General features: G+C 45.0%; 1 protein-coding gene across 2 annotated transcripts in view; it reads left to right on the plus strand.

The window, feature by feature from the left end:
• The window catches only part of FGD4 (FYVE, RhoGEF and PH domain containing 4), a 514720-nt gene that overhangs the window by 156718 nt on the left and 334766 nt on the right, over window positions 1-23236 (plus strand). Inside the window, exon 1 of one of the 2 annotated variants that reach the window (XM_069228225.1) lies at window positions 20471-20598. The exons of the other annotated variant lie outside the window; for it this stretch is intronic. Coding sequence (XP_069084326.1) covers window positions 20589-20598 — 10 coding nt within the window. The 5' untranslated portion in view covers window positions 20471-20588. Of the gene's footprint in view, window positions 1-20470; window positions 20599-23236 lie in introns of those variants that run through there. 2 annotated transcript variants of the gene reach the window in all.

Below are 23236 nucleotides of genomic sequence, written 5' to 3' on the forward strand. Positions count from 1 at the left end.
GCCACTCTACACTGTGCCACTCAATGCCATTCCACGCCACTCTACTCAACACAATGCCACCCTGTGGCTCTCTACGCAACTCCATAGTATGCTACTCCATTCTGCTCTGTGCCACTCTGCTCTATGGCACTCTGTTCTGAGCCACTCTCCTCTACAGCACTCTACTCAATGCCACTCTACTTTGCCACTCTACACCTCTTCATGCCACTCTACTCTGTCATTCAACTCCACTCCACTCTATTCTGTCACTAATATGCCACTCTAGCCTAAGCCACTCTGTTCCACTGTATGCCATTCTACTCCATTCCACTCTGCCACGCTCTAGACCACTTTACTCTGCCACTCCACTCTTTGCCACTCCATGCCATTCTAGTGTACGCTACTCTACTCTATACCACTCTTCTCTATGCTGCGCTATTCTACCTAAGCCACTCTATGCCACTCCACAGCATTCCGCTCTCTACGAAATTCTGTGCTACTCCACACCATTCTACTGTATGCCACTCCGCTGTATGGCATGCTACTTCACGCCACTGAACTACACTCAACTCCACACTGTACCACTCTGCTTTACTTCACTCTACTCTAGGTGCCTCCACTTTATATCAATCTACTCTGTGCCACTCTACACCACTCCAGTCTATGCAACTCCACATCACTCCATTGCACACAGAGCCACTCTACTCCATGCCACATTACTCCACGCCACTCCAGTCTACCCCATTCTACTTTATGGCACTTTACTCTATGCCTCTCTATACCATGCCACTCTATGCCATGCCACTCTAACCCACCCAAATCCGCTCTACTCCACACATTGCTACTCTGCTTTATTCTACTCCACTCTATTCCAGTCTATATCAATCTACTCTATGCCACTCTACACCACTCTGCACAACTCCATGCCACTCCGCGTCAATCCATTCCACACAAAGCCACTCCATGCCACTGTACTCCACGCCACTCTAATCTACCCCACTCTACTTAATGCTGCGCCACTCTACACCACTCTATGCCCTGCCACTCTCTGCCACGCCACTCTATGCCGCTCCACACTACTCTTCACCGCTTCATGCCACCCTACGCCAGTCTCCTCCACCCACTAACTTTTAGCCATACTGAACAGCAGCCACACTGCTGCACAACATGGCTAAAAGACATTTCCAAAGTTAATAGCTTTCACATATGTTGGTTTTGCTAGTGCTAGTTTCTATAGCATCTATTTTTAAGATCGTTTTGTCTGTGCTTGATCCCTACTTCACAAATAAGCAGTGGCAAAACCAATATAGTGTGGCATGAAAGATACTAATAGCAAACCTGCTGGTTTTGCAACCCTTGTTTTTGGTATGTCGCCCTCTCAAATGCATTGCCAAGCAGTGCAACAGTCCAGGCAGGTAGGAGTTTAATTTTCTTTTTCTCCTACTTATCCAGTTTGTAACAGAGCTCGTTACCCAAAAAAAACTTTTACTTTAATGGCTGCCACTGGAGAATAAAAGGCGGGGCAGGGTTTTCAACCTATTGTGCAATCGCACCCCATTTATAGTTTTTTGACGGGCTTATTTCTGCTTCATTTGGGGTGTTTTCAATCTAGCCAGCCTCTTTTATTTTGAGAATATCACAAAGAGCCCTTGCCGCGCCCCTGGTGCCTGTGAGGTGCACTTTGCAGTAATTTCTCCAAAGAGCGCTGTTGTTCCTTCGCTTCACCCGCGATCGTCTCGTGACCTACATGAGTCTGACGGTCACAACAATGGACCTTTCACGGGCACTCAGCCCGTTTACTTGATTGGCTGATTCACCTCGAGTTGAAACCACAAAATATTGTTTTCCTCAGATGTGAAACCCCGCTGTCCGAGGGGACCTCTGCGACGCTTCAGGGCAACATTTGACAAAGGCTTTTCGGATGAGCATGAGCAAGACCTTCCAGAATAGATACCGATGTTATGTTTTCAGTGTTTCTCAGAAGAGAGGTGGCATGCTTACATATTTTACAGATGCTACAACGTAGCCTACCGCGGCGAGGACGTCTAACGTAGGAGCTGGAATTTGAACAACAAACTGCGAGGGTGCAAGTACTTTCCGGCTTTCGCGGTTAACTTTTTTGCTAATTGTTCATGATTTTTAGATGAGTCACCCTTTGACCTGCAAGAGCTTCTTTCAGAGCCTCTCGCATCTGTTTCGACTTAACTTCGGAAAAGTCCAACCTCACTGTTTTCCTGTATTATTTATAACCAGAGCGTTTCTGTCGAGCTACCGAATAAACATTCTTGCTTAATTAAGTTTGTTCTTAGCTCTTTTTTGCCCTTTCATCTTATTTTGCTGTTTCTACCATCTACACACCTCTCTGGAGGCTGATGCCAGCACCCCCTCCTTGGTGTTCCATGCCAGCATACATGCCAGACAGCCTGCTGATTGGCCTTTACTACTGTTTTTCTGTTGTCCTTTCGTTCTTGTGGGTGACTACAAAATGTTCTAGCTTTGCATCAAGAATTTTAAATTCTGTTGAGGACACAGAGGCGAGGATTATGCTTCTCAATCTTTACTACTCCAAATACAGCAGCCAATAAAAATATAGTAAAAACAGAAAACACACTATAACATGAGACTTTGAACCATGCCTCTCATTTAACCCACCAATAGTAGCCCAACATAGTCTACAAAATAGAGGCACCATCTGTCTTCCTCTTCTTTCTTTGAAAACAAGTCCAGTATCACTCTAGATGAACATATCCGGACATGGTCTTCATGGATAACTGTCATACCAGAAATATCACCAAGAACTGCAACCAACAGAAAAGGAAGATCCAGCACTCCTTAAACTTGTTTGGATTCAGCTCGTCTGTTTAGGGTCATTTCGTGAAAAGAAAGAAAAAGTGAGTTCCATTTCAGCCCAAAAAGGCTGGTCAAGGGCAGGTAAAATACATCAAAACAATCAATGCAATACAGGCTCTATAGATTTGCAAAATTCTGACCTAACTGATGGGATGATTTGCAAAATACTGTCCCAACAGGTGGGATAATCCTCGCCTAAATAGAATCTAAAATTCTTGACACAAAGCTAGAAAATGTGGTATTCTATGTCTGAACCGGAGGCTCCTATTATGCTGGTTCAAAGCTGATCAACAACTAGAGAAGAAACATGAAAAATTGGTTTGTAATAAAACATTTTAAACATTGAATCATTAGACCAATCAGCCGCACAAACCTTCCAACCTAGAACATAAAATAGAAACTTTAGAAGCCATAGCTTCTCTGGTGGAATGTGCACCATAAACAGAAACGTCAATGCCAGCTTCCGACATGACCCAACGGGCCATAGTGGCTGCAGACACAGGACAAAAAGGCATTTGAATTGCAATCAAAAGAGGGCCCAAAGGATCACTCCTCTGACAAGCCATACGTTCTTCATACACCTTCAAGCATTTAACTACACAAAGCTTATCATTTTGTGGAAAAGCAGGGTAAACAACGGAAGAAGACATACATGTAGTCCTTCTGGAAATAAGAAAAGAAACTCCTGTAGGAGAAAATAACCTACCTGCTAAGTCTAAAGCTTTCACATCTGAAACTCTGCGGCATGAAATTAGACATACCAGCTAGGTCAATTTTGGTTCTTTCATAGATAACAAATAGTTGTCAGGCCAGGAATTGAAAAAAAGATAATACAACATTTACGTCCCACAATTGTGAATAGCGTGGTTTGGGTGGATTGGCCATCCTAATGCCTTTAAGCAATTTACCTACTAAAGGATGTTGACCCACAGGTTTACTATCTATCCATTTATGTCCTGCCGAAATAGCCAATCTGAAATTATTTACTGACCTGTAACATAAGCCAGATTCAGCACACTCCGAAGAACGTTTAAAATGTTTTTGATTTCAAATCCCATGGGATCCACATCCCCTCGAAGGCACCAACCCACCCATTTTCGCCATGCCAAAGAACATCTTTTGCGGGTGGATGGAGCCCATGCTTGATGTATAGAAGCGGCAGCTGCAGGCGAAATGCCCTGCACTTGGCCACGTCCCTGATATCTTCTAAGCCATGAGGGTTAGACACCCCGCCAGTAGAAGAGGATGGGGGGAGCCCACTGGGTCCAGGAGAAGATGAGGGAAAAAACAGGAGGAGGAGGGGAAAGGTAATGGACAACTCCAGAAGTGAATCCAGGGTTGACTCTTACCAGAGTGATAAGAATCAAAGATGCTGATTGACGTCTCACCTGTGCTGCCACCCGGGGAATCATAGCAAACGGAGGAAACACATAATTCCTCTAGTACAACCAGTTCTGCAGAAAGGCGTCTGTTGCTAGGGCCAACGGGTCCGGTCTGCAACTGTAAAAGTTTGGAAGTTGGTAGTTGAGACAAGATGCAAACAGATCTGTATGACAAGGACCTATAAAAACATGATCCTCTGGAAGACAGACGGATGGATTTTCCAATCGCTGAGGTCTATCAGGAACCGAGCGTTCCAATCTGCCACACGGTTGTCTTTCCCCAGAAGGAATTCCGCCACTACCATAATCTTTTGAGACATGCAAAAATGCCAGAACTCCCTAGCAATAGTCGCCAGCAGGCGTGATCTGGTCCCCCCCCCTCCAGACGATTGATGTAATGAACTGCTGATACATTGTCCATCCTCAAAAGGATGCAACAATTGCTCTTGAGAGGAGAGAGGGACCTGATGGTGGAGGAGCCCACTAACAGCTCCAGGCAATTGATATGGAGTCCTAACTCCTCTGAAGACCACCGACCGCCTGTTGAGCACTGACCGCATCTCGCTCCCCAGCCTCACCGGCTGCCATCTGATTCTATCACCACCTCCGGAGAAGCTCTGAAGATGGCTATGCCATTCCAAGCCTCCATATGGGAGACCCATCAATGGAGTTCCTCCTGCGCTTTGAGAGATAAGGGAATCAGGTGATCGTAAGCAAACCCTTGTTGAAGATAATGATTCTTCAATCTCTGTAAAGCCCTGTAATGTAACAGACCCAGGAATACTGCTTGAAACGAGGAAGCTAATCACCCCAAAATCCGAGCTAGGGATCTCAAAGGGACCGCCTGATTCGACCGAGTCGCCTTTAACTCTCTCTTGATCTACTTCATTTTCTGTGGGGGTAAAAGCAATTGTGCCTTGACTGAGTCCACTTGAAACCCCCAAAATTCCATTTTCTGGGCCGGGATCATAGCCGATTTTTTTATATTGATCACAAACCCAGATTTTGCAACATGGATACTGTCCACGACAGGTGTTTTAGCAGAAGACCCTGGTCCTGTGCTAAAAGAATCATGTCGTCGAGGTAAATGATCATGCGGATCCCTCTTCCCCGCAGATGTTCCACCACTGGTTTGAGAAGTTTGGTGAAAACCCACAGGGCTGAAGAAAGGCCAAAGGGAGAGTCACATATTCCCCCCAAAGGTGGAGAAGGAAGAGAAGGGTTCCTTACCTGTGGGGGAACTTTCGCTGGCTCAATAACCTCTGCCAGAGCCCCAGAAGTTGCGACCTCGTGCACCTGTGGTTCTGGACGGATAGAAGCCCGCTTGGGCTGGGTCTTGCACGTAGCCTCCACATCTAGCATAGGATACTCTGGAAGGACTTTGTTGATACCCCCCGGCTGGTAGTGTCCTCAAAAGCGACTGGCACTTCCAAAAAGAGGGTTGAACATCCGTTTGAGGGATGACTGTGACTTGTCCAGTAAAGTAAAAGTGCACACAAATTTAGAAATGTCTTTTATGAAACAATCACCAAATAATTGTCCCTCTGCAAGGGGGCCTGCTCCAGCCGACGCCAAATCAACAAGTTGAGGATCAATGCAAAGAAGGACCGATTTACGTCTTTCGGAGGCCAAAGCGCAGTTCGCATTGACCATGAAACACATGGCACGTTCGTCCATCCGGCCAGTACCTCAGAGTGAATGGATGCACCAGTTTCTTTTGCTTGAAGAACCAGTTCAAGGATCTTGGCTAGTGGACGAGAAATGTCTAGAAGCTTGTCCTGACAAGCTTGTGGGGCTATATCAATACCTTTCTTAGGGTCTTTGGTAAACTCTTTTAGGAACGTCACCATGGTGGTATCAATTTCAGGGATGACAGCAACCTTAGGAGGTAGATCAGGCCGGGGACATTCAGATTTTAATCTGGATCTCACCTCTTTCTCAAACCTTTCCTGATATGCAAATGCATATATTCAGTCACGGCCGGAGCCCAATCAGAGGAACGGGGGTGAATAATGTCATAGGGTTAAAGGTGAAAGGAGAAGGAATGGGATGGGGGAGGAATGCTTATGGTTTTTTTTTTTGGATCGTTTATGCGTCTTACAGGATTCCTGAGAAGAGTCAGAATCGGACTCAGACTCTGAAGGAGGGGATGAAACCAGGGGTATATGTTTCTTAGGGGCAGCATCCGCTGCATACGTGTTTTCGGGGAGAGGAAGCTGGGGCAATTTGGCCCTGGAGCTGGTGTGGGGCCATGACTGGTCAGAAGGAAAGAAGAAGAGGAAGATAGATCCCCGTGGGAGGCGAGGGTAAAGGACCAGAGATCTCATCTAAATGTTTGGATAAAGGCTGAAGGGCTGAAGAAATCGCCTTATCCAGAGATTTCTGAATAGAGGAGTCAATAACTTGTTCCATGCACCCTCACATTACTGGAAATTTGTGTACCCTAGCCTTATGTAGGAAATTGGGTTACTGGTTGAGGGGGTGAAACTCAACACAAGCAGCAACCACAATTCTTGTCAGGGTGAGACACGAGCAAGCCCCAAATTAACCTGTGTTCGACCCTCTGGTAACGTGGCACATAAGCGGTCTGGCTTAACTTAAAGGCAATGTGTAAAGTAAATTAGCAGCACTTCATTGAGTAATAAAGTGAAAACACAACACAAGAAAAATCCCATATTAATTTAGAACAATGGAATAAAATGTAAATAATTGAGATGAAAATAGCAACAATCCAATTAATAGAACCATAGATATAGAATTTTAAATATTTAAGTGACAACAGAGTTTAAAAAGCACAAAGCTCCTACTGGGGGTATCTGGTCGTGCCAGACCAGGTTAAAGTCACAAGTTTTGGCCGATTGCAATGGAGTGCGGGCCAAATACAGGGACTATGTTAAGCCTGCTGAACAAAGTATCTTACATTCTGGTGAGCAATCTGTGCAGTGTTGCTGTGCGAGGCTTCGCGTTGTCCAGCATTAGTTCCACATGGCTGCAACACCACAGTGTGAGGTCCTGGATCATGTTGCGTCATGCTGTCAGTTCCGATGAACCTGGCAGTTGGGCCCCAAGGCTTTGCGTTGCTCTGTGTCAATTCTGTTGAGGCTGTCAGTTGGCCCACAAGGCTCTGTGGGGCTCCACGTCGCTTCGGTTAGTTCTGATAAAGCTTGTAGGTGTGTGGCAAGACTTTGTGCCAGACTTGGTGAAGACCACAGCTGAGCTGAAAAAGCACTTTTATCCCCACTTTGAAAGGTCCAGGACTGGATGGGCACCACCTGTGGGGGGGGGGGGGAGGAGTTTAGGACTCACAGCAGGCAAAGTTCAAGTGTAGGGTTCAAGAGAGTTGGAGCTTATTCTGTCCGTGAGGCTCTGATCAGGAGCCCAGCCAAGTAACCTTTGAACTCATTCTGGTTGTCCTGGGTTCAAGATGTAGGTCCAGTCCTTACTAAGGAAGCTGGCCAGCAGAGTAACAGGGCTGCAGAGTAGCAGCCCTTCTGGCAGCAAAGTAGCACAACCAGTCCTTCCTCGGAGCCTTCCACAGGTCCAGGTCTATAGTGAAGAGTTGGCTCTGAGGGTCTAATATATACATCTGATGCCCACTTTAAAGTAGGAGAAGCTTCTAGAGTCCTCCCGCTACAGAGGTTTCATGAATTTTTCTGCCTCCCTGCCCTGGCGCCGGCGTGACTGGGGGTACAAAATAATAGTATGAAACACTTTATGAGGTTGAAAACCTTTGTCAGAGTCTTTGTGATGTGAAAGTGAGGTAGGTGATAGCTCCGACCCCCGGTCAAGTCAGAAATGGCCCATCATGTACTCGCCCTTTGTCTCACTATCTGGGAGTAATACACAAACTGAAAACTACTCCTTTTCATGTGACCCAGGATACAGGATGCAGGCACCAAGTGGTTTGTACAAGAAAATGATACCTTTCTAACAGCGGCATTTTTGGATTTGTGACTTAAAATCCAACTTTGACATTAAAGAAGGTTTTAAATTACAGTTCTCTAGACACCAATCTTGGCATTCCAACTTCCTCCCAATGGAAAGTTATCATTTTTTAAATGTAATCAGATAACCCAATGTCCATATGGGAGAGTTAGGCCTTGCAGCAGTGAAAAACGAATTTAGGAGTTTTTCACTACCAGCCCATGTAAAACTTAAAGGTGCATGTCCAACTTTTTAAATACACTGCATCTTGAGCTTTGGGCTGTGTAGGGCCTACTGTAGGACTGTCATATGTATTAAAAAGGGTGGATTTTGCCTGGCAAAAGATTTATTTTGCCAGGTCGAAATGGCAGTTTAAAACTGCACATCTAAGTTGCAATGGCAGACCTGAGGCATGTTTAAACAGCTACTTATGTGGGTGGCCCAATGAGCGCTGCGGGCCCAATAGCATTTAATTTACATGCCCTGGGTTTATATAGAACCAATTTACTAGAGACTTGCAAGTAAATTTAATGTGCGGCTTAGGTGTAAGCCAATCTTTGCATGTTCAAAGGAGAGAGCACAATCCCTTTAGCACTGGTTAGCAGTGGTAAAGTGTGCAGAGTGCTAAGGCCAGCAGAAACTAAGTCAGCAAAAGCAGGAGGATGAAAGGCAAAAAGTTGGGGGAACCCACGTCAAGGATGTCCGCTCCCAAACCTTATTTTTGCTTTTTTGTCATGATCTGCTGCAGGTGTTCTATGTCTGGTATTTACTACCCCCTCCAACCCCAAACCACATGACCCTTTTGAAGAGGGAGAACTCTCTAAATGTACCCCTGCCCTCAGTCTAGAGTAAGTAGTGTACCCTCAACAGACTATGACGAGATTGACAGTTGGTGGCAGCCGAATTATAGTTAAATGCTTCGCCATTTCACCAGTATGCCTTGGAGACCCATGTTGAAAAATTAGTTCAGTCAAACATAAGTTGGCTGTTTCCCTTCTACTAATATGTGGGTCATGACATGTAGAATGCACTTAGGCATTCAAGCATGCAACATACTCTATGTGCCAAGTGAGGTGTCTACAGCTAAAGTACTGGGATTGCAGGGTAGTATGAAAGGTTTCCTTCAGGTGACTCTTGTGTGTTTCAAACCCAGCATATAGATTAAAGTATCCTTTCCCACCCACAGTTCTCCTCCTCCCCTCGAGAGGCGCAAGCACCGTTAGGCATCCATTGGGGGAGGGTGAACTTATATTCACATCTTACAGTACCCGAATTATGCTTCTGACTCGGCTTGCTTACCTGGGAAACTCTATCCCCCAATGTTCCCAATGTTAGGGCACCTTTGTTTGGGGTGTCTGAACTGTGTTTTCAATTACACTTTCATCTGGCCACCTCTGCCCTTACTTGTCTGTGCTATGTGTAGTACCATGATTGGAAGTGAGTGAGGGTGTTGGGGCCCAAAAACCTTGATAACCCAATTTAATGATAAGTTAATATGGGGGGAAGCATGGTTGGTATCTATGTGCATTCCAAAGACCCTGGGTAAGGGCCCCAGAACCAGAAAAAAGTTATGTAGTTTCAAAATAGAATTCTTCCATTTACCAGTAAGCTCCTTCTCTACTGTTTTTAGGACCGTCACCGTCTACTTTTCTTATCTATCACAATTTACTGTTTTAATTTGTCTACAGTCCACATATGGACCTTCTATAGAGACTTTTATCAACCTTCGCACAACTAACCAATTGTGACCGATATACCAGGACTGTGCTGGCATACAGGTCATCTCGTGTGTCTTTCTTCCCACACTTATTTACCATATGGATGTATACCAATATAAATATATTTACCATAATCTGCCTGGCTGCAACCTTCAGAGTGAGGCCTACCAGGAGCCTCTACTGGAGCTACGCTTCCACAATCACTCTGACGGTGACAATGCATTGGTGGACTGTGACAGAAGATAGGCCCAGGCACCAAAATAAATGTATCTCCAATTAGCAAGTTAGCTAGTTAAAATGGTGCATATTTAAAACATATGGGCAGCTTCGAACTTGTAAAGATGCTATATGATGTGAGTGTTTTGCAAGGTATGGGAGACTGTATACCTTTGTACCTTCTGTAGGCAATGTATGTGCTAATGGGGAAATCAAGAGTACAAAACAGCTCACCACACCATTAAACAGGCCCACAAACAGCAAAAAAATGGCCAGATTCAACTTTAGGTCAGTCCATCTACATGACCACGCCATTTCTGCTATGCAGAGTAGTGGTACCCAAGCTTTTTTAGAACAACATACCTTTTATGACCCACCTATCTTCAATGGACATGAGGCAGGGTAATTTTGGAATGTAACTAATGCATAGTGTGGTGGCACATTGTAATTTACAGAGAGCACCTTTTCCGTTGAAATGGGCACTAACATGCAGTTTTACTGATAAAACTGCATAGCACACAATGTGTGGGAATCGGGTTTCTGTGATTTTTTTATTTATCATTTGTGCATCACCAAGTGTCTTGATTTGTTTTGATCCCATTGAAATCTCTGTTTCCAGCACACTTCAGAAATACAAACAAAAATGTTTCATCTTTCTTTCCTAACTGCTGAGCAGATACGGTTAATTCACAGGTTTTTATATTTTGTTGTGTACTGCTAAAAACAACATCCTACATTGTCACATTTGACCTCAGTCTTTAATCACTGGCAAATGTGAAACATTAAACTCAGAATCTAAAGGCATCTTAATTTATTGCTCTGACTTTCATGGCCCACTAAAATTCAGCTTGGGACCCACCAATAGGTCACAACCCATAACTTGGGAAACATTGCTCTATACATCCTTCCCATGCTTGTCTGCCTTCTACTTTGTATTGGAAACAATCTACAACTTTTTTGTATTATTATTTCACAAATACATCTAGGCCAAATTACTAATCCCCTTTTGCACGGTGGGTATTAATGATACAAATAATTACCTTCAGTGTGAGAAATTTCAATTGCGCATTACTAACCTCTCACATATATACATAAGAGCAAGGGCCAGATGTATCATCACGGCCCTTTGCGAGTCGGAAATAGCGATTTTTAAGAAATCGCTATTTCCGACTTGCAAAGTGCCATGTATCACATTTGCGATTCGGTAATAGCGATTTCTTAAAAATCACAAATGCTATTACCGAATCACAAATTGCGATACCGGCCCCATTCGCAGCTATGGGCCTGTTGGCCCATAGCTGTGAATTTTTTGCATTTCCAAAATTGCTATTTCTGAACCAGAAATCGCAATTTTGGAAATGCAAATGCCCAGGGTGCTGGGGGCCTAAGGCCCCCTCTGCTGCACCCCAAAAATGTTTTGGGGGACATGTAAGGTGCACACATGCCAAAAGGGCATGTGTGCTTTACATGTTCAATTTAAAAATTTATTTTAAATGCATTTTTAAATTTTGCACCAGGTTACCACCTGGTTTCATTTCATGGTATTTTGCATGTGCAAAATACCATTCTGCGAAAAATCGCAATTTGCGATTTTTTTGCAGCATCGCCTTGTGATGTGGATTTTGTGAATCGCAAATTGCGACTCGCAAAACCAGGTCGCAACGCAAGAAATCGCAATTTTAGCGATTTCCTATTTGTGGTCTGCGAATGCCTTTCATGCATCGCAGACCACTTTTTTGCACTCGCAAACGGACGAATTTTGCGATTCGCACCGTTAGCGAGTGCAAAAAATGTTAATACATCTGGCCCCAAATCCCTTATATTTTCCACATGTGTTCAGGTACAGAGTTACCGGTCGACAAACAGCCATTAATAAGACAATCTCTTCATAATGCGTATAACATGCTAGTGTGACGTGATGGTTTCTGTCTCACATTAGCCACAGTTGCTTCTCTCTAATACAATGATCTCTACACATGTTACTCATATAGACCCACTCTCATTGTGTGAAGCACAATAATATACGTATGGTCAGATTTTGTCGCTTGTGTCAGGTGAACTGTGCCACATCAGTGTGGTGGTCACTCCGGGGCTCGTACCACTAAGAGTAAAGGATGAATACTTTTCTGGTTTTATCTATCTCACCTTCAAGCAACTGATTTTCTAAAACTCTACATTTTAGCCTTGAAAAAGCCACAGGCCAGTTAGCCGTAGGGGGCAAAACGTGTGTTGGCTGGTGCTATAGTTTGCAGCTTTGATCAATAACATGACCGAGATCACAAACCACACATACTGAAAAATGAACAATAAGTCACTACGGGGGGAAAAAGCAAATGGATTGTGTTTTTTTTATTACGTAGAACTGAATCGCATAGAGTGATTATCCAACGTGTATTCTGGAGTCTGCGTTTTATTCTTAACCCACGATTGGAAAAGTGTGGCAATTAGGGAGACCCCACTCGGGAATCTCCTCTAGTCAGTACCCTCTCCGTAATTTAGTTGTGAAGAAAGACTAAACAATAACAGCGTTGGTTAAACCTCTCGGGGCTCTGCCAGTGAAAGGAGGCAATAGCGCCAACCGCCCTCAGCACGCGAGCTGCCCTTGACCGTACCCCGGGGGCGAAACGAGGGGGCACCTAGTTGACGCTGTAATATAGCACTCTCAAGCTGCCATGACGTAAAGTGTTAAGTACGTCACAAACCCGTCAAATATGCGCACACAAATGCATCCATTGTTTCGGATTTACTCTGGAGAACAGCTGGGGTGACTGCTCAGTAGCCCCGAACCCTGGAATCAAGAGAATTGCTGAAACACCAGTTAATCATGCCCGCGTGCGTTATGCTTGTATTAATGCGCCATAATTTGCCTAGGGCCAGGGTGGTTTGTGGTCGGCTGGTGTAGAGTGGCTCCCCTGCTCTGGCCGACTGCTAGCGCGCATGCGCATGCTTCAGCTGCGGCAGCTTTAGGCTTTTGACAACTAGACTTTTTTTTTCATAACCAGAGGGAACTTTCGCAAGAGGTTGAAAGGGGAAATGATATAAATGCAGCACTGTGCTGCAGTTCCTTGCTGCGATTAACGAAGCTTATTACACGTTTCCCAGATCTGCTCTAATAATTGGGCCTTTCTTGAACAGAACAAAAGCCCCGCGTTGGCAACAGGGTTGAAAATCAAACTGGACTTTTTTCTGACAGCGAAACATAATGAATTTAATGTGAGAGCTACAAGTTCCACATTGTTAGGAATAAAAAAAACAGAAATCCGCAACGATTATAAAACAGAAGTATTTCATTTCCTATTCACTTCTCTCTGACTTTTGTTGAGTTTGCATTGTCCATCCCCCCAGAAATACTTCACTGCCAAAAACTCCCACTTCTAAAACATTTGACTGTTTGGGGTGCGGACGCCACTGTCGAAACGACAACATAAACTTGCGCAAATCACTGTGGAAAGCACTGTTAGCCAGAGCTGTCAATCAGCACAGTAACAGGGCTCGGCGATCTCATGAATGGATGCCATGCACCCTTTGAATGTGACACGCCAGACATGTACAGTATCTGTCAAGATTCAGCGCTGTACTCCGAGGGCATCCAGATTACGTGGTGATAAGGAGGATGATTCTCAGTAACTCCCCCAAAGCTCATCACACAAGTATAGATTGGCCAGGTGATTCCGTGTCACCGGCACACCTCTCTTCCATTTCTTGGACTTACCTGTTGTTGTTGTCAGGTGTATTGGGCCAAGTTGCTCTATTAAAATAAACCAAGACTACAACTCTCTGATATGTAAAGGCTAAGTGGTGTCCCAGTATATGGTGGAGCCGTGTGCTCCATTTCAGGTTACCAAAGAGTGAACAAACCTACCCCGCCAAAGCATTAAGCACAGGGCACGAAAAACAATAAAAATATTACCAGACTTGCAGCGCTAGTGACGTCAATGATTTACTCAATTTAACTGTAATGAGCTTGACCTGTAAACTGGTCTCCATTTGTGTGTTCCTAGACAAATGTTTTATTTCACCGCGTTGCCCTTTTCTTCATTATCAACATGAGAGCACCTTCACTTTTGTTTAATTTATATGACTAACGTTTTGCTCCTTGAATAATAAGAATCTACCCCATATATAGGCACACAATGACCCCTAAGTTGCCTCTTAGTTCACTAATAGCATTGCCATCAGAATTGGGGTAGGAATGTTTCCCAGTTGACGTTTAAAAACCTCTCACTTTTAATAAATAGGTTACTAAAACATGATGTGGTATTGCACTGTCATGTACAGACTGCACATTTTCTCTTGAAATACCCACAGACTTTCCCACTGACATGCAGTTTTACTGCTACAACTATAAAGCTTACAAACATCAATGTGTGGAAATCAGGTTCCAGCAAATATTTATTATTTGCTCATCAGCAAGTGTTCTAATTTATTTTAATCCTTTAAAATATTTGTCTCCATCACACTTCAGAATTACAAAAATGTGCTTAACCAACTCCTGGTATATTTTGAAATATTTGTACAGTCCATTACAAGCTATGCACATTTTCTGTGTTTAAAAAAAGCAATTAAAATAAAACACTGACATCTATCCTTTTAAGACTCCCTGTACCTCAGCACACTTTTCTGACAGTTCACATTACAAAATCCTCTAACTTTGCTGTCAGAGAATGAAAAGTAAACATCTCTGGGTTCAAATAAGCTGCAATTTGAAAGAAAAGACCACATTCCAATCTATCCCACCGCACTCCAATCCAACCCACCCCACCCAACTCACCCAAATCCAATCTAACCCAGTCCACCAATTCCAATCCACCTTAATCAACCCCAGTCCAGTCCAGTTCACCTTAATCCACCCCACTCCAATCCAGTCCACCTCACCCTAATCCATCCCACTCCAATTCACCCACACCACACCAATCCAATCCACTGCACTCCTCGCCAATGTAATCCACCTTCCTCCGAACCAATTCATTCCATCCCTCTCCATTCCACCCTAATCCAATCAACCCCACACCAATCCAACCCACCCCAATCCAGTCCACTCCAATCCAATTCACCCTACTCAATCCAATCCACCCCACTGAATCCAATCCATCTCACTCCAGTTCTCTCCACCTCACTCTAGTCCACCACACTCCAATCCAGTTCACCCCACTCAATCCATCTCACCCCACTCCAGTCTAGCCCACTGTTAGAAATGGGGTCTTTGGTTGGCAGTCATGTTACCCCCTGTCCAAGCAAGGACCCTCAGGTAAAAGAGAATCACCCTCAGCTAACCCCTGCTTGCCCCCTTGTTAGCTTGGCACAAGCAGTAGGCTTAACTTCAGAGTGCTAGGTGTAAAGTATTTGTACCAACACACACAGTAACTTAATGAAAACACTACAAAATGACACAACACCGGTTTAGAAAAATAGAGAATATTTATCTAAACAATCAAGACCAAAACGACAACAATACACAATACACAAGTCAAGTTATCACAAAAAATGCAAAAAGAGTCTTCACATAATTTTAAACACACACTAACGCTGTTAGTGTGAAAATGTACCTTGAGCGTGTCAAAAATAACCCGCTCAGGCCAGTGTGCGTCAAAAAAGGCTTGCGATGCGTCAGTTTCACTCACAAGCGAGACCTTGCGTTGTTTCTCATTTCGTCAGGTCGGCGTGCGTCGTTTATTCTCTCCGCAGGAGAGCGATGCGTCGATCCGGTCAGCACTCTCGGGTCCGGGCAGACCTTGTGTCGTTTTTACACACCCAGCGGTGTTTGCATCATAAATCCAGCTGCACGATGATCTGAAAACCATGCAGCGCGGGTTGCGATCCCACTAGCCTCCGTCAGCGATGCTGTGTGTCGTTTCTCCAGCCCCGGGAGTCGATCTTCGGGTCACGTTGCAGGCAAGCGTCGATTTTTATTTTTTATTATTTTTTTCCCAGCCGCAGATCGGAGTTGCGTTGATCTTTTCCCCGCACGGCGGTCTGTGTGTGGATTTCTCACTCTTGGGCTGCAGGCTTCTCTTTTCAGGGTCCTAGGAACTGGATGGGCACCACTTGGCAGAGCAGGAGTCTCTCCAGGGGCTCCTGGTGCTGGCAGAGTAAAGTCTTTCCTGTCCCTGAGACTTCAAACAATAGGAGGCAAGCTCTAAATCAAGCCCTTGGAGATCTTCACAAGAAGGAAGGCAACACAAAGTCCATTCTTTGTCCTCTAGCACAGACAGAAGCAGCAACTGCAGAATAGCTCCACAAAGCACAGTCACAGGCAGGGCAGCTCTTCTTCCTCAGCTCTTCAGCTCTTCTTCGGGCAAAGGTTCCTCTTGGTTTCCAGAAGTGTTCTAAAGTCTGTGGTTTTAGGTGCCTTTCTTATACCCATTTTGCCCTTTGAAGTAGGCCTACTTCAAAGCAAAGTTTCTCTTGTTTGTGAAATCATGCCTGGCCCAGGCCAGGCCCCAGACACACACCAGGGGGTTGGAGACTGCATTGTGTGAGGGCAGGCACAGCCCTTTCAGGTGTGAGTGACCACTCCTACCCCCCCCCTCCTAGCACAGGTGGCTCATCAGGAAATGCAGACTACACCCCAGCTCCCTTTGCGTCACTGTCGAGTGAGAAGTGCAACCAGCCTAACTGTCAAACTGACCCAGACAGGGAATACACAAACAGGCAGAGTCACAGAAATGGTTTAGGCAAGAAATGCCCACTTTCTAAAAGTGGCATTTTCAAACACACAATCTTAAAATCAACTTTACTATGATGTATTTTTAAGTTGTGAGCTCAGAGACCCCAAACTCCATGTGTCTATACACTCCCAAAGGGAATCTACACTTTAATCATATTTAAAGGTAGCCCCCATGTTAACCTGGGAGAGAGGGACAGGCCTTGCAACAGTGAAAAACGAATTTAGCAGTATTTCACTGTCAGGACATATAAAACACATTTCTATATGTCCTACCTTAACCATACACTGCACCCTGCCCTTGGGGCTACCTAGGGCCTACCTAAGGGGTGCCTTACATGTATGAAAAGGGAAGGTTTAGGCCTGCAAGTGGGTACACTTGCCAAGTCGAATTTACAGTTTAAAACTGCACACACAGACACTGCATTGGCAGGTCTGAGACATGATTAGAGAGCTACTAAGGTGGGTGGCACAACCAGTGCTGCAGGCCCACTACTAGCATTTGGTTTGCAGGCCCTGAGCACCTCTAGTGCACTTTACTCTGGACTTACTAGTAAATCAAATATGCCAATCATGGATAACCCAGTAAACCATACAATTTACACAGACAGCATATGCACTTTAGCACTGGTTAGCAGTGAAAAAGTGCTCTGAGTTCAAAAGCCAACAGCAACAGGTCAGAAAAAATAGGAGGCAGGAGGCAAAAAGATAAGGGGATGACCCTGCAAAAGCAAAAAAGTCCAACACCCACCTCAATGCATTTCACCTCACTACAATCCACTCTACCACACACCAATCTACCCTACTACAATACACCCGCTCACATACACCCCATCCACTCCACCCCTCTCCAATCCACCTCGCCCCATTCTACTCCAATCTGCCCCACTCTAGGCCATTCCTACCCACTCTACCCCAAACCACCCAATCCAATCCACACCGCCCCCAATTCAGCCCACCCCACTCCAATCCACTACACACTAGTCCATTTCACCTTAACCCACCTCACTCCAATACTGTCCACCTTAATCCACCCCACTCCTGGCCAATCCACCCCAGTCCAACCCACTCCCAACCACCTTAATCCAACCCACTCCAATATACCCCACACCAATCCAAACCACCACAGACGAATCCCCCACTCCAATCCAATTCATCCCACCCAAGGCCAGTCAACACTACTCCAGTCCAATCCACCACAGTCCACCCTACTCAAATCCAGTCCACTTCAGTCCACCCCACCCCATCCCCAAAAAACCATTTCACTCCACTCCATCCCAATCCAGTCCACCCCACTCCAGTCCACCCCCCAATTCAATCCAGTCATCCCCACTCCACCACACTCCAACCCATGCCACTTCACTTCAGTCCACCCAGCTCCACTCCAGTTCACCCACTCCACTGTAGTCCAATCCACCCCACTCTAGTTCAACCCACCCCACTCTACATAATCCACCCCACTCCAATCCATCCACTCAACTCCAATCCAATCAACTCCACAATCTACTCCACTCCAATTCTCCCCACTTCACTCCAAGCCACCCCACTCCAGTGCACCCCTGTCAAAACCACTTCAGTCCAATTCACTCCACCCCATTCCACCCTAGACCTATCACTTCAGTCCAATCCACCTACTCCAATCCAATGTAATAACCCCACTCCAATCCACCCCTCTCCAATTCACCTCACCACATTTCAATCCACACCACTCCAATCCACCCCTCTCCAATTCACCTCACCACATTTCAATCCACCCTACTCCAATCCACCCTACTCCTTTCCAATCCACCCCACTCTACTCATTCCAGTCCACCTCACTCTGCTCCCATCTACCCCACTACCTCAGTCCACTCCACTGAATTCCACTCCAGGCCCCTTCACACCACAACACTCTTTGCCACTGAACCATTGAACTCTACTCTCCTCCACTCAACTCTACTCCCCCTACTCCACTCTACAAGACTCTAATCCCCCACTCCACTCTGTCACTCCACGCCACTAACTTTTACCTATAGTGAACAGCAGCCACACTGATGTACAACAAGGCAAAAACACATTGACAAAGCCAATAGTACTTGTGTAGGTGAGACCTATTTGGCTTTGCTAATGCTTGTGCTGTAATGAGGGCCACCAGATTTTGTGATCTGTATCAAGATGCTTAAAAGCCCTCAATATAATCTGGGGATGACCGTTTTCTTTGTAATTACCGCCACTTTTAGCAGTCTGTTGTTGAATACCTATTGTTTACCGTACCCTGTTCAGCCCATTGCTCATCATTGGTTTCTTGAATTGCTCATTCTTGGCTTTCTTGTCAATTGATTGCTTCTTATTAAGAGGCTTTCTGCCTCTGCTTAGCCCTCTTCTGAGCACAGTTTATTTACTATCCTTTTAATTGGATGACTGCATCTTTCAGCAGCTGACACCAGAGAACAACTTTTTTTTTTCTTTTTCTTTAAGCACTCCCTGGAGTGGATATGTTTTTGATCTCTCTCCTGTATGCTGCTTCCCTTGCTGCTAGATCAGCTTGCCTGTTATCTAGCCCGTGCCTTTTCTGGTGATATTGATCACCAATGGGAAAGGGATGGTGAGAGCCATCATCGTATCAATAAACGTGTGTTGATTTTTCTTTTACAGGCAGGCAATGAATGTTGTTCAAGGGCTTTACTACTGGTGTTGGTGCTCCTGTGGGCAGTGATGTGTTTTCGTAGGGGCTGAGAGGAAGTGTGAGTAGGTATTTGACAATGTGTGTTTTCCCGATGAATGTGACATCTCCAAGAAAGATAGTTATGTGGCATGTGCTCAGTCGCGTCATCAGGATGTCCGCCTGTTGCTTTTAAAGCTGGGGGCCACTGTTAGGTGATCTCTGATGGATGTTGTAAAGTAGCGTTGTCCTTCATGGTGCAAGTGCATTTCTGGGTGCAGATCAGCCATCGAATTGGCCGGAGACAATTCTCATGCTATCTCTATGCTGCATCCATCATTTCATGTATTTAAAGGGCTGTGGTATGTACGCTTGTGCGCCACAGTGTTGATGAAATGAACAATACTTGGTACATTTCACAAGCATGAGTAGGTTATGAGCTTAATATGCTGCTAAGAGGCGGGAGGGCAGTAACAGGAAGCAGTAGTACATGACAGTTCCTACCACAGACGGATGACCTGTTTTTGCAGCATTGCACAATCTTGGTTGGGTAGATGGAGAGACAGTGATGTTGTCAAGGACTGTACAAAACGGCTGCCTCTGGGCTCTTTGAGTGGCTTTCCGTCCGGTGTTTCATTCAGTGCTGCCTGTGCTCTGCCAAGTACCCGCTGGTAATTAATAGGCGCACTCCACTCGAGTGTGCCGTGGAAGGCATGTTCTTCCTGCACGTGCCACGGGGCAGGGGAGTCCGGGCAGCAGTTTACACAGGGCATGATTTATCTAATGGAATCCCAAAACCCTGGGAGCAACAGCTTCATTTGAGAATTAATGGGTGCACTCGCATCTTGTTTAAAGTCTAATATCTCAAGAGGGCTCAGTAAATCCGTGCGTGTGATTTAAAACACTGCAGCCGTAGGCAGCCCTTTCTTCGCAGAAGCGGTGTAACCCCGGCCATGCAGCGTTGCATTTTGAAACCTCTTGCTTGCTCAATCCCTGCGGTATGCTCAGCATCGGGCACATCCTTACAACCATTTCCCATTTTAGAAGACTTCATTTGTGGGTCCAGCAGATACTACGAGCGCTCTAGATAACTCGCCGGGTTGTTATGGAGGATGCAGGCTTGAGAGGGGTAACCTCGGCAGGAAGTGGACTGCTCTGAAACCGAAGGCTGACTTCCCACGTGTGCCTGAGGTTTGTGAGAGAAGAACAGGCAGATGGGAGGCTGTAAGTATGGCTGGTGTCTCACATCACTCTGTGTTCATCGTTGGTAACTGCTGAAACGTCTGTGGTCATAGAGGACCGAGCATCACTTTTGTACTCGGTGGTGGAGCGTGCTACCGCATTGAATTTTTTTTGTTTTGTTTTGTTTTTCACATAGGAACTCGTTTTCTAATTGTAGTATAATCAGAAGTAATTTTTCCGTAATGCTAATGGTGGTATTTGTCTATTTTGTGGGCATTACAAACAACATATCATTGTGCCAAAAACGAGGAAGTGTAGAGGCAGGAGGCTAGATCCGTAAAATACAACTGTAGTCTTTAAACATGTTTGGCATTAGACTAGTGCGTACTGTGGTACTTCGACATATCTTCCCATGGAGCGATCGGACCACCAGAAGCAGTGAGTTTGGGCAGCACCATGTGGTGGTCAAACTGTGAATTTATTCGAAACCTCTTTCATACCTTTGGAATGTGTTTCTTCCCCCAAAGCAGGGTGCAAACTTTTACTTGGCATACTCGCCTCATAGGTGCTTTTTTCAGTTTGGGTTGCTCATTTGGCAAAGGTTCGAGGGTCCTGCTGGGTTTTGGCTCCTCGATCAGCTAGGCAAGCTGCACCTCAAGTCTCTTATGTACTTGCCCATTTGAAACTAGACTGCCTGATGATGTTCAGTTAATTCTGTGTGCCTGCACGGTGCTAAATGCATGTGTGACTATCAGGGAGACGCCATCTGCCTTTTGTTAGGCTTGCAACTGATTACTTAACTCCACAGTTTACATGCATCTGCTCAACTGCGACTTGCCCACTTTGGAAATATTTGTGTTCCTTTTCATGTTTGTATTTCCATGCAGCTAAACCAAGAAATTGAAGTTTAAACTATATCCAAAGTAGATTTTTGGAATTCGGTCATCTCCCTTTTCCCTGAGAAAGTCTTTAGTCATTGAACTAGTTCCTTCAGTTCTGCTGATAATAGCAACTGAACCTGGAAGGTAACCAGTTGGTCTTTCTACAAGCCAGCTTTAATCCATCATCAAATGATCTATCAGCTTTGGTAGTAGATGAACAGTCTGTTCTCCAAGATTTGCGTCAGTTACCAAAATGAGGTGCAGTTCAGACCAATGGCAGATCTGACACTGCACCTGGCAGCGAAAACATATTTTCCCTGAATAATGGTTATGTTTCACGGCTGGAAAGTGTTTAGGCAGATACCTTATCATGAGCTTTTTCATCATCTTAGGGATTTTTCTCCTAGCTATCTGTATGTGCTGAAATAAGGAAAAGGTCTGGAAAACCACTTCTAGATTATTTCTCTCCAGTAGGAATTTCTTATAGCATTTTATTCCCAGATCAGCTGTTAAATTGCCTTGTGTGTGTATACTTTCTCTCCCCCACACACTTCTCACTTCACCCTCGTGCCACAAAACCTGTTGTTTAAATGTGCACCTTTACATTGATTGCATGGACCCTCTGTTAAGAACAGAATGGGGGAGGTGTTACAGAGTGTGGTATCTGGTTTCTGGTTTAACATACATTGTGCACCCTTTTATGCTTGCAGAAGTTCCCTAAAACGCAATCAAACTCCATCTTAGTTTAACTTCTCCTCTATCAATTGTACTTCTATATCAAGGCAGATAATAATTCATCTTCGCGTCTCAGACTCAGAACTGAAAATCTCAGTTTGCAGAAGAAAACTGCAGATGGAGATTTGGTAACAACTGTACAGCCATGTAGGTGTGCAAAGATGCCCATATCCAATGCTTGGCGTCAGACAATTCTTTACTCATGGCGTGTTTCATGAGTCTTAAACCCAAATTGTGTGAACTTATTTATTTGTCAACTTTTAATGCGCCACTTTGGTGCTGGGGCTGGAAATCTCTTTTTTGAGGGAACAGTTAGTGCTAGTTGGGGATGTTCAGAGCTCCCATTCGTACCTAAAATGGTCTGCTTGTTCTCAGGCTTCTCCAGTCACATTAATTAGGTCCCTCAGCGAATTTTCCTTAGAAGGTTCTCATTCAAAACCTTTTAGTTGTTATGAGCAGTCACAGTTGACATGTTCAGGAGAGTTGGTTGCCTTGATCTGCTGAACTGATATTTTTGGGGGAGAGGTCTAGCTTTATGTCATCCCTTATCTTTGTTCTGCAGGTGGTGTTGCAGCTTCACTTTGGTCAAGATATATTTCCTCATCTGTTGGCGTGGTCTCCACTACCTTTTTGCCTCTTGTTTCCCAGGATTTTGACATGTGCTGGACTCTGTTTTTGCTGTTTTTGTCACTCTGGGCACTTTACCACTGCTATCCAGTGCTAAAGTGCAAGTGCTCCTATATATAATGTGTATGTAATGGGTTCTCCATGATTGTCATATTTGATTTACTGGTAAGTCCCTACTACAGTGCACTAGAGGTGCTCAGGGCCTGTAAATCAAATGCTACCACTGGGCCTGCAGCACTGGTTGTGACACCCACATTAGTAGCCCCGTAAACATGGCTCAGACCTGCCACTGCAGTGTGTGTGTGTGCAGTTTTAAACTGGCTATTCGACTTGGCAAGTGTACCCACCTGCCAGGCCTAAACCTTCCCTTTTTATACTTCTAAGGCGCCCCTAAAGTAGGCCCTAGGTAGCCCCAGGGGCAGGGTGCAGTGTATGTT

This window comes from Pleurodeles waltl, chromosome 4_1, assembly GCF_031143425.1.
Source record: "Pleurodeles waltl isolate 20211129_DDA chromosome 4_1, aPleWal1.hap1.20221129, whole genome shotgun sequence".
NCBI classification, from domain to species: Eukaryota; Metazoa; Chordata; class Amphibia; order Caudata; family Salamandridae; genus Pleurodeles; species Pleurodeles waltl.